Here is a 12,991-nt window from a genome sequence, read left to right as displayed (position 1 = left end):
CGATTCGCGTTTGAATAGTCCGAATTTATTTTGTTCTGCAAGACCATACATATCTTGTAATTATGCAGAATCATCACGCTACGCATGTCTGCGTCGTCGCTTGTGAATTGCAACAAAATTTTTTCACCCACTTGAATACCGGCATCTGTAAAGAGGTTGGTGACATCGACCTGTCTGTCGTAACCCAGTCTCCGGTTATCAGTTGAACGGATTTCCATATTTACGATAGTTGAAATGAGTAAACAAATTTGCATCACCAAGATGAGTAGGATTCCCGAGAATGTCCATTTGGAAAAAGAGACTTGAATTTCCTCAATTTGTAAATGATGAAGGTCATAGATGTTTTGCTAGGATTGGTACCCGTAAGGCAACATCCTCAATTCTATTTTTCCAGATGTTTCGTGGTTGAAAACTCCCCATCGACTTGTTTGGGCAAATATGGAAAGGGTCTTATTGTTGTGAAAAATCTCGATGACGCGCACGTCTTTGTCATCGGACATGCATTGCAAGAACACCATTTCCGTCACTCTCACATCGGTAAACTCCGAGGTTACATCCACCAACTTATCGTGACCGAGAAGGATATTGATGCGTTGATTGAACGGATTGCCGGATTTTGTATAGTCGAAATTAGGAAATGGTTGTTGGGTGATAAACCGAGAAAGTTTGGTTTGTTGTTGATTCTGATGGAAGGTTTCTTCGCGATCGCAATAAAATTTTCCAATTTGTAAATATTGAATGTGGCACGTGCATTCGAAGGATTCGTACTACGTAATGCGATTGTTTTAAGAACAATAGGATCCGATGTTTCACGTTTGAATAGTCCGAATTTACTTTTTCGGCAAACACCGTCCATGTTTTGAAATTGCGCAGGATCATCACGGTACGCATATCAACGTCATCACTCATACATTGCAATATTGCCTTTTCACCCACTTGAATACCGGCATCTTTAAATCGAGCGGTGACATCAACCTGTCGTAACCCAATCTAATGGCATTACGTTGATTGAACGGATTTCCATATTTACTGTAGATGAAATCAGCAAAGACTCATTATCACCAAGGTGGGTGGGTTCACCAAGAATATCCGCATCCAGGAGAATATCGTGAAGTTATCGTAATTTGAAAATGTTAAAGGTAACGTAAGTTCCGCCACTATTAAAACTCGTGTTTCCTATTCCTTTAAATTGAATTGCTCCATTTGTTCTACGATCGAATATGCCAAGATTGCTTGTTTCTGCTTACGCTGCACATTCTATTCCATCGTGAATGACATGAATGACTCTTAATCCTTTGTTCGCAGATGTAAATTGTAGCAAAACCCGTTCTCCAGCGCTAACGCTCGAAAAGAAGGTGGTGACGTCAACTTCCGCATTCATCTGCGCGTAGAGAGCATAGCGTTGATTAAATGGATTTCCCAATTGATTTGCATCGTTATACTTGAAAAGAGGAAATTTATATCTTGTACCAAAATGTGTTGGTTTGTTGTTAATTCTGATCGGATAGTATTACTAATAGTCGATATTGGAAATTTTACATGATAAAAATATTTTTTAGTTAGATGCAGTTGCTCAGGGGTCGGTTCAGGAGTTAAAATTGATCCAAACGTATCTTTTGTCGCACCCGTACGTAATACACCAGAAAAAGTAAATGCCATTTTTAAGTTAAGTAATCTGTTATGGGATCCGATTGCTGATAACAGATCAATAACGTCGGGCAGGCAACCCTTAAAATGTCTTCTTTTAATTAGTTTTTAATACGAATTCATCATAAATTACAACACCACTTTTGAACACTGTACTGCCTTCGGCAGCTTATATGGCGTTATCCATAGGAACGCTTAATCGTTTGTAATTACCGCTAGCTACATTCTTTTTACGCCATGATTGTTTTTGTTAAATTGTCATATGTGTATTCTCGTACATTACTTTTCGTACCATCTACTAATCGGAACAAGGTGAGAGCTCCTTCCGCGTTCGTGTCCGAAGGTGGAATGAATAACATTGGACAATACGATCCGTGACCTTTCGTTAAATTGAGTTGATTATTCGAATTGAGCGTGGAGAGGTGATCAAATTATTCGAAAGTTCTACACGGCGAAAGATCTGGGGTACATGTATTTTCCGGATAATCAGTGAAACGTGATGATAACATCAGTATTTCCGATACAATTTCTTGTGCATATCACAATACCAATTTAGCTCTCTTGTCATACACTTGTTCTTTGAAATTAAATCCTTGTGTCGGTACAAACGTTGAAGCTGTACGAACGAAGTTGTCTGCGTCCGTTACTTTGGTTTCGCATACATTGTACATCAAAGGATCTTTGTTGCCATGCAGTTTTGGAAAAAGAATTGTAAGGAACGGCAGTTATCAAAAAATTTAAACTGCCAATAATATTGTCTACACATTATTTTGTTTACACATTATTTTTTTTTTTTTTTTTTTTATACCAGAAGAATGGAGAACAAGCAGAATAGTGCCCTTTACAAACAGAAAGGTGATCCCTAAGCTGTGGAAACTATCGAGGCATTAAACTCCTCTGCCACTCACTGAAATTATTTGAGAGAGTGATAGAAGAGACTGAGAGAAATAGTGAAGATAAAGGACAACCAATATGGATTCCAACGCGGAAAATCAACCACTGAGCCGATGTTCTGTCTGCGGATGCTGCAAGAGAAGTATAGAGAATTCAACAAAGAGCTACATATGGTTTTCGTGGACCTTGAAAAGGCGTATGATACAATCCTGAGGGAGCTACTATGGTACTGTCTAAGGCGTCAAGTCCCAGGGGCCTATATTGAAACCATCAAAGATATGTATAAGCGCTCTACCACTAGTGTCGCAACGAACGTTGGTGAGACTGAGAAAATTCAAGTAGAGGTCGGGTTACATCAAGGCTCGGCACTAAGCCCCCTACTCTTTATTATCATTATGGATGTAATCTCGGATGACACGACAGAGGACACACCTTGGAGTATGATGTTTGCAGATGATTTGGTCTTGTGTGATGAGAAGAGAGAACATCTGGAAAGAAGACTAGAAGAGTGGAGAAGAATATTAGAAGATGTTGGCTTGAAAGTTAGTAGAGCCAAGACGGAGTACCTTCCACCGAGTGGCTGCATAGGAAACATGAAGCTAAGAGAATATGCTGGACCCGGAAATACAGATCTACCAAACTGCGAGACATTTAAGTACCTCGGGACCACCATCCATCAGGATGGCGGTTGCAAGACCGAGGTTGAACTACGGATTAGCCGGGCATTGAATAAATGAAGAGAGTTAACGGGAGTGCTCTGTGATAAGAAGATGCCGAAGAAACTGAAGATCCTCATCTACAAAACGGTAATACGCCCAGTGCTTCTGTATGGGAATGAAACTTGGCCTGTTACAGACCTAGCAGAGAAGATCAGTGTATGCGAGATGAGAATGATACGCTATTGTCTTGGAGTCAGCCTGGAGGAGCACAGAACAAATGAAAGCATAAGAGAAGAAGGAATGTCATGAGTATACTGAAATTGATGAGAAGAAAAAGACTGCAGTGGTTCGGACATGTGTGCCGGCGTGAAGAAGATGTAGACATTCGGAGAGTTTATGAGATGCAAATGGAGGAGACGAAACGAGGACGCCCAAAGCATCGGTGGAAGGATACCAGGAGAGACATGCAGCTATGTGGTGTCAAAGAAGAGGATACAGGACAGAGCAGCCTGGATAAGTCTCATAGAACTGGGTCTCCGGCAAAGACCCGCTACCCGAGCAGGAGAAAGCGGAGAAAGGTGACCAAAGGTGACCACACATTATTTGAATTTAAACTGCAAGCTTTTTAATAAAGACACCTGCCAAATAAAGGGAGTTAAATTCATGGACCGCAACATAAATTTGAGAAAAAATTTTTTGCATTTTTAAAATAATCACACTTTGTCTGGCATCAAATTTACAAATCAATGAAAACTTATTTGTGTTGCTGACGACTCAGTATACCCATAGAGTAATTATTATTCGAATTTAAAAATTAACTCTACTTTCACCGTTTTCCTTCAAAGGCAATATTTATTATTCGCATTTTTGTTACGTTGGAGGTAAACTTCTTGATCAGGAAAAATGTTTGTTCATTGTTATCTTACACCAATATTTATGATGATTTGAGCTTTCACTTTTACTGAAAAATATTCTAAGAAGATAAGCAGAATATGCAACATTCATCTATGGGACAAATTAAACTGCATTTCAATAATATAATTTGTTATTTTTCTTGAATTTTTTGTAGCTATGCTGGTTTCTAATGTAAATTATGCCCAAGCATGATTTTCTTTGAAGTCTAAAGCTTAAAAAACTTGAAGACGAGATTCTTATATAAATCAAAGACACACCTTATGATTTTTAGTGGTCTTGTTCAGAGTAGTCTTGATTTGTAGCTAACGTAAGTAAACTAATCATTCTCTGGGGAGAGAAAGAACAATGAAATGTTCGTCACATTGGATGACATTTGCATTCTAAATAAGGAAAATGCTTTGTGAAAATCGTCCAAAATGAGGGCCATGAAATTAAGGCCTATATTCAAACGTGGAACTTTATATGAACCGAACGCATTTAAAACAAAAGACAATGAAGAAGTTCATCTCATTTTCTTTTGTTTTTAATGCGTTCGGTGCATTTCAAGTTCGACGTTTTAAACAGGCTTAACTTGCACACCAAGAATTGAAATCAGACCTTTTCTTTGTTAACCAGCGTTTTTGAGTTAATTAAAAAGGGAATAAATAATGCTATCTACATGTGTAAAGATTTTGTATCTTGTACTCTAACGATGACTCATAGGACATGTCGCTCAATGCTGGCGAAATCCGTTATTCTTTTTGGAACGTATACTTCAATGGAAACATTGTGGTTAAAAATGAATTTAAACACCGCCACCAGTTGAGCGATAAAGAAATGATTGATGATGTTATACGAGCATTTTTGTTGTATTTTGTGCTAATCTAAACGGCGGTACGAGCAGAAAGTCCTGTGGTTGTTAATTTTAGTTTATACTTTAATCATTTGTTAGTATAACTTAAGACATTCCATTATTCAGATAAACGACAATTGTTTCAATTATAAATTTGTTTCCGCAAACTTATGCTGTCTTCAGTTTGACTGTTTTTTTTTTGCAAGCGAGTACATAATGATTATTTGTTTAAAAATGATTAGCTTAACTACAACAATAGTCATGCAGAAAATACTTACATATTGAAGATATAGTGTTGAGATGGTAAATATATTTGTTAAAGTTTGGTAAAATTTTATCATTTGCGTGAATTGAACTTTGACTATCTGAAATTCATTTCAGATTTCGTAATTTCAACTCCAATCATAAATTTACAGAGAAAATTATGGATTTGGGAAAAAATATATAAATTATAATGACAAGAATTGTGCAATAAATATGTGAATAGCGAATACAAGAGACAGTGAAAATGAACATATCACCAATGACACCAAAATGATGATAAAAATAAAATAAAGAGAAATAAGTAATTGATAAACACAATAAACCTAAATCGATGTATATGAATACGAAAAAGTACTTTCGCATTTGATAAAGCATCAATATAAACTTTTCTCATCCCAAACTTCATTAAATAAGACTAAGATCACTCTTTATGCCTGCAAGTACCAAAGACATTTTTTTAAGTTTAGATTTTTCAATGCGACGTCTAATCTAAAGGCTAAATAGACAATTTTTCCATTATCTTTTTTATGTTCGCAGACTCCGTAACCCAGAGGTATGTGTTCTTCTGTGTCTTCATTGTAGAAATATATTAACATTCCAGAATCTCCATCTTTAAGAAAAGGACGGTCGCATTCAATGGTGATAACATTGCTAAAGATTTCACGTCTGGTTTCTCTGCATATGTGTGAATAGCTAATGTCTACAATTTTTCCTAAAGCGCCTCCAAAATGTTTCTGAACCTTAGCATTTCTTTTCTTCAGTTGATTTTTAACTTTTTTCCAATCAGTCTCCGTGATTACGAAAGGGTTGCGAGTAATCATTTCTTCGTCAATAACTTCAATGGCCATGATGTCAGTGCTTTCATTAAATGATCGACAACAAGGAGCTCCAAGTTCTATTTCTTCACCCAAAAGTGGAACGTAATAATATCTATTTTCATCTGGGATTGCTCCTGTTGAAATTTTCTCGCATAATTGTCTTATATCTTCCCAGATGTGCGAAAAATTGAATTCGTTACCAGCTGCTTGTCGGTCAGTAATGCATGAATTGTGAAAACAAGTCAAAGCGTAGTGTTTCTTGTCTTTGTTACAAAACATTGTAACAAAACCGTTTGCAATTGTTTCATGAATATCTTCACTGAATGGATTTGGACCGTTCTCTCTTTTTACTACTTTAAGGTCTGACAACAATCGAAACTGCGATTTTTCTTTTGGTTCTGGTTCAAATTCAAAGTAAGGAGAAGCGTTCCATCCAAACGTTTCATCAATTTCTTTTCTTAAGGCATCTTCATCATTTTGTCTTTTAGCTGCCACAGTGACATACAAAGATAGACGGGGTTCCCATCGTACCCCGTATCCACCACAAATCCAAGGAAAACTACATAATATATAATAGTATTCAATAAATTAGGTACAACAAAAACAATATATATCAGAATTATGTTCAACTTTTTCCTCTCATTCATAGAAAATGCTAAAATCAAATTAATGATACAGTAAAAGAAAGTTGTTCAGAGTTGGATGTAGCACTAAATCATGTTTTTTTTAATGTTATTACCCACTAAACTTTGCAAACTTGATTTTTAGTTCACAGGAAAAAAGTCAAAATCAGTGAACACAGAAAGATTTAAATTACGCGTGATTTTATTTAGCATAGTTATTGAGCATCCTTTCAATGTCACCTAGGTTTTCTGCTAGAATGCTAAAAAGTCCAACTTTAACTGTATAAAAAAGAAGAGAACTTGTATTGGTGAGAGTGTTCGCCATGATGAATAGTTAGTAAAAGTTTCGCGCAAGTAACTAGCTCTCACAACTATTTGAAACTGTTCAGTTTGTTCGCAAAAAATGTAGCTATTGTTTCATGTATAGACTATTTTACAATTTTTTTCATTTTTAAAATTACAAAGGTCATAGTGGCGTTGACCGTTTTAAACATGCTATTTAAGTCAACATTTATAGAGGAAATGGGGTAAATATCTTTGAGACAAACCTTTTTAATAATTTACGAACATCATCTCTAATACCGTAGTCTTCGTCAAGAAAATTCTTCTCAAAGAATTCGTCGTCATCCTCTACAAAATAATCAGGAGAAAAATCAGCATTCTTCATTTCGATGGCAGCATCTATAGATATATAGACAGTAGGATCTAAATCTTTCACTGCTTTCATTCTACAGTCGATGTCTCTTTATAAAATTAAAGCAATAAAATAGTAAATAATTTACAATGTTTTTAGGTGGTCTATAGTGGTGGACTTTGTAAATATGTATAATTTCTTCACGAAAGCAATTTATGGCATAACAACCAATAGCATGAATAAAACCATGTAAAAGTACTTCTATAAATACTAAAAACGAGAAAAAAGGTTTAATAATAAAAACATTACTCGTGGATAAATTAGCTACATATAAAAAGTGTGATGGTTGGCAAAAAGTGCCACATTGTATCAATGCATGCCATGCACAGGATTAAAATGTAACTACTTCCAGTTTGTAACCATTGCAGTCAATCGGATGTACTTTGATACTGCTTGACCTAATATATTTAGGACAGTGCAGTAGTTTTACCGTTGTTTTTGGAAACACTAAGATTGCATGATTCAATCATAATGATCAAACTGTTTTTATGATAATGCGCGTTTGTAGTATTCAAAAGTTTTGCAAATTAATTGCTAAAAGCTGAAAACAATTTACACTAGAAGTTTTATATTTTGTTTAGTTTGTATATTAGGTTTTTCCGTACGTACTGTGGGACTTCGTTTCAATTTCCATCGCTCGTTCAAGAAAATCTTTTGCTTTTTCGTACTCTCCCATATCACCGTAAACAGAACCCAGATTGCAGTACGTTGTCGCAATATTAACATGGTCAGGTCCAAATGCTTTCGTTTGAATTTCTATCGCTCGTTCATGAAAATCTTTTGCTTTTTCGTAGTCTCCCACATGTCTGTAAACCGAACCCAGATTGTTGTACGTTGTCGCAGTATTAACATGATCAGGTCCAAATGCTTTCGTTTCAATTTCTATCGCTCGTTCATAAAAATCCTTTGCTTTTTCGTACTCTCTCATATCATCGTAAACCAAACCTAGATTGTTGTACGCTGTCGCAATATTAACATGGTCAGGTCCAAATGCTTTTGTTTGAATTTCTAATGCTCGTTCATAAAAATCTTTTGCTTTTTCGTACTTTCCCATATCTCTGTAAACCAAACCCAGATTTTTGTACGTTGTAGCAATATTAACATAATCATGTCCAAATGTTTTCATTTGAATTTTGGCCGCTCGTTCAAAAAAATCTTTTGCTTTTCGTACTCTCCCATATCTCTGTAAACCAAACCTAGATTAATGTACGTTGTCGCAATATTAACATGGTCAGGTCCAAATGCTTTTGTTTTAATTTCTATCGCTCGTTCACAAAAATCTTTTGCTTTTTCGTACTCTCCCATATCTCTGTAAACCAAACCCAGATTTTTGTACGTTGTAGCAATATTAACATAATCAGGTCCAAATGTTTTCATTTGAATTTTGGCCGCTCGTTCAAGAAAATCTTTTGCTTTTTCGTACTCTCCCATATCTCTGTAAACCAAACCTAGATTAATGTACGTTGTCGCAATATGAACATGGTCAGGTCCAAATGCTTTTGTTTGAATTTTCATCACTCGTTCATAAAAATATTTTGCTTTTTCGTACTCTCTCATATCTCTGTATACCAAACCCAGATTAATGTACGTTGTCGCAATATTAACATGGTAAAGTCCAAATGCTTTTGTTTGAATTTTCTTCGCTCGTTTATAAAAATTAATTGCTTCATTGTAATCTCCCATATCTTTGTAAACTGAACCTAGGTTGTTGAACATTGTCGTAATATTAACATGGTCAGGTCCAAATGCTTTTGTTTCAATTTCTATCACTCGTTCATAAAAATCTTTTGCTTTTTCGTACTCTCCCATATCTCTGTAAACCAAACCCAGATTTTTGTACGTTGTAGCAATATTAACATGGTCAGGTCCAAATGCATTTGTTTGAATTTTGGCCACTCGTTCAAGAAAATCTTTTGCTTTTTCGTAGTCTCCCATATCTCTGTAAACCAAACCCAGATTGATGTACGTTGTAGCAATATTGACATGATCAAGTCCAAATGTTTTCGTTTGAATTTTGGCGCTCGTTCTAGAGAATCTTTTGCTTTTTCGTAGTCCCCCATATTTCTGTAAACCGAACCCAGATTGTTGTACGTTGTCGCAATATTAACATGATCAGGTCCAAATGCTTTCGTTTTAATTTCTATCGCTCGTTCATCAAAATCTTTTGCTTTTTCGTACTCTCCCATATTATAGTAAACCGAACCTAGATTGTTGTACGTTGTCGCAATATTAACATGGTCAGATCCAAATGCTTTCGTTTCAATTTCCATCGCTCGTTCATAAAAATCTTTTGCTTTTTCGTAGTCTCCCGTATCATTGTAAACCGAACCCAGATTGTTGTACGTTGTCGCAATATTAACATGGTCAGATCCAAATGCTTTCGTTTGAATTTTTATCGCTCGTTCATAAAAATCTTTTGCTTTTTCGTACTCTCCCATATCATTGTAAACCAAACCCAGATTGTTGTACGTTGCCGCAATATTAACATGGTCAAGTCCAAATGCTTTCGTTTTAATTTGTATCGCTCGTTCATAAAAATCTTTTGCATTTTCATATTCTCCATTCTTTCTAAGCAATACACCCAGCTCGTTGTACGAATATGAAACATCAATATGATCAACACCTAACACTTTAGTTTGAATTTCTGTTATTTCATAAAGTACTTTGGTTGCAAGTTTATAATTGCAAAATCTTTCCAAAACGTCTACAAAATACTTTGCAAATTTCCACATTCTTTCATCAAGTTTTTGCTTTGATGATTTTACATCGATCAACTTATTTAGGAAATGTTGAAATGATGAATTTGTTATGAATTTAATTAGATGTGGAATTATTTTGATTTCATCTTCTCTGTCTTTAAAATGATTTAGTGCCCAAGCAACTTGACAGGCAAGATCAGCTGCAGACTTTTTAGAATTATTTTCGTTTTGTTTACAGCCAAAGATATGCGATGAATAATTTATGATGGCTTCGTGTACAACGCTGTGCAGGCGGATGTCGTTGTTTTCCGTTTGAAGGAATAAAGAACAATGCTTTAATTGAAGACAGACATCTTCTGCAGATTTTTGTGGATCAATGCTTTTAATAAATGGTATTATAATATCTTGTGGTAAGGGATCGAAAGATATTATTGAGAAAAGTTTAAAAACATGTCCCAACAAGATGGATTCTTCAGCATTTTTTTGAACTGCTAACATAACAGTTTTCATTCCTAAGTAAGATGTGTTTATTTTTTGAAAATTGGCATCCATGTTCTGTCGCTCTCCTTCATTCAACTTATTAAAATATTTCTTCCACGTGAATGTCGGATTTACACTTTTTACACTACCTACGTAAGAAGCAGCATTTGCCAGGAACAACGGTTGACGATCTAATTTGTCTGATAAATCCTTTAAAAATTTTTCATCTTTATTATGAATATCAGAAAAGACAGATAGAAGTTGTCGACATTCTTCATTGTTCATACCATGACTAACTGAAAGGTGCTTATTTAAATTTCCATCTGGTGGTATTGCATCTGTATTTTGAACAGTTACTATAATTTGTCCATTTTTCCAGCTATGATCACCAACTTGAGGTAATAATGGATAAATTTTATAAAGTTCAACCACGTTATCTACAACAATCCACCATGTTTGCCAAGATTTCAGTTGTTGTGTCAGCAATAATTGAAAATCTTTTACTTTGTCTTCACTGCGTTTTGCTTCTTTTAAAATATTTTTAATGACAGTTTTATCATTGTTTAATCGTTGATAAAGTTCATAATAAGTTTTCAAAAGAGAATCGATATCTTTTCCTTCGAGTGTCATCACAAATGTCGTATTCTTTTCCCAGTCAAACGAGTTATACATTTCTTCGCAAATTTGTCTGGCTAATTGAGATTTACCACTGCCAGGATTACCAGAAATATAGTAATATGTTAGTTCATTACTGTTAGTAATGCGCAAGTTATTGAGATCTGCTGTGATTTGATTAAGTAATTTTGTACGTTTAACTACATCGTGATTTGATTTGCAAGGAAGTACTTGAAAAGAATCAAATCTGTTTCGTTGACATTTAATTTCATTAATTTCAATGAATGAAAATCCTAGATCTTGAAACGAATTTCTAATATCACAAACCATTTTATCAAATTCCACATCAGATAATTTACCATCTTGATTATGAGCGATTCTGTTTCTTACATCACGAAGTTTGTCCACAGCAGCTTTAACTTTTGGATCAATTTTTGTTCCAATTGAGTGGGTAAACAATATTGCTTTACATAATGCTGTACAATCCCACTTACTGGTGTCACCATCTTTAAATTTTACAAAGTTTGTCTATCACAAAATTTTTTCTCTGATATTTCAATATTGAACAACTTCTGACCGCTAACGTCTGTATTTTTCCATTCTCCGTGGTCTTTTCTGCAATGGGCGTTCCACTCTTGGATAAATAAATCAACAAGTTTCTTTTTAACGACATTTTTAAGTATTTTCTGCAAGTAATTGTAATTCTTTTCTTCTCTTGACTCCATCTAAGGGTCATAAAAATATTAATATCAACATAAATTAGTTCTTTAATTAGAGTTTTTAGACAACTAAAATTGTTAAAGATCAAACATAGCTACGTAATGTTACAGTTTTACTTGTACGTGTAAATGAATATAGAGGATGGCAGCTGAAAACAACGCAATTGGACATTTTAGTTTTCCTGCATTTAAGCATTTGGCAGTGGCGTCGCCAAGATTTTGCGAATGGGGGGCACAAAATTTGTACCACGTCAGTCGCTAGCGAAATGCCCTAAAAATTTCTTCTGCACTGGGAATTTGAAATATTTATCACAACATGAATAGTTTCAATTTTTAACTTCCCAGTTAAACCTTGGCGATTTGTACATTCTTCGTGTTATAACGTTACGTAGATTGATTATTGATTTTAATGAATTGTTTTCATATTATAATACTTCCAGAATTGCAGTATTTTCATGAGCCTTACTCTTAGTCATTGCTATATTTGTATTTTGTGTCTACAAATTTGAGTCTACGAGTATACTTGTCCACGATCTCATACAAGTTCTTTGATATGGTGTAATGTGGTTCAAGATAAGCATCACAGTAGTACTTGTTCTTACTTGCTCACTAGAGATCTAAATTATTCTAGAATTATTGTTTTGTTTTTAAATTTTTAAGGAATTAAAATATTTACCACTTGGCTAACCCAGAAAGGGTAAATGCAACGCAAACTAGTCTGCACAGCTAATAGAATGCTTCTCTTTACAGTAAGGTTGCGTGAATTCCTAAGAGCTACATTTACTGCCATGTGCTTCTTTCAATTTCGAATGATTCATATGAAGACTCTTATCTAAAATTCAAATGGGGCACTTGGGGGCAAGTTTTAGGTGGGCACATGCCTTTCCAGGCCCCCTAGCGACGCCACTGCATGTTGGAATGAAAATGGAGGTACTGAGTTATATTATCACTTAGGAAGGTGTTTAACAATTTGTATAACTGACGGACAAATTTTGTGCAAGTAGTCTGCATGAATACAGTAATTTAGCCTTTGCATTTACTCTTGAGCAAAAAACTCATCAAAGATAAAGAAAATCGTAATGTGCATGATGTTCCCGTAAATAGCAATGATGAAAGCCAATGATAAAAGAGA

The 12,991-nt window shown here is 35.0% G+C and overlaps 2 protein-coding genes across 2 annotated transcripts; one reads left to right on the top strand and one right to left on the bottom strand.

Annotated features, from left to right (window-relative positions):
• Positions 1-2,669: 2,669 nt before the first annotated feature.
• Positions 2,670-3,278, top strand: LOC124441545. Its single transcript, XM_046992022.1, has one exon. The coding sequence runs from the start codon at positions 2,670-2,672 to the stop codon at positions 3,276-3,278; it is 609 nt and encodes a 202-aa protein (XP_046847978.1).
• Positions 3,279-5,086: 1,808 nt separating this feature from the next.
• LOC124442934 lies at positions 5,087-7,980 on the bottom strand. The gene is made up of 3 exons (XM_046993451.1): positions 7,956-7,980; positions 7,201-7,282; positions 5,087-6,588 (listed from the first exon to the last, which is right to left on the bottom strand). Exons 1-3 carry the CDS (start codon positions 7,978-7,980, stop codon positions 5,640-5,642), a joined length of 1,056 nt encoding a protein of 351 aa, XP_046849407.1. The 3' UTR covers positions 5,087-5,639.
• Between the last annotated feature and the right edge of the window lie 5,011 nt (positions 7,981-12,991).

The sequence above is a fragment of the Xenia sp. Carnegie-2017 genome, unplaced genomic scaffold, assembly GCF_021976095.1.
Source record: "Xenia sp. Carnegie-2017 unplaced genomic scaffold, XeniaSp_v1 HiC_scaffold_20, whole genome shotgun sequence".
NCBI lineage: Eukaryota > Metazoa > Cnidaria > Anthozoa > Malacalcyonacea > Xeniidae > Xenia > Xenia sp. Carnegie-2017.
This window is presented reverse-complemented; position numbering and strand designations above follow the sequence as displayed.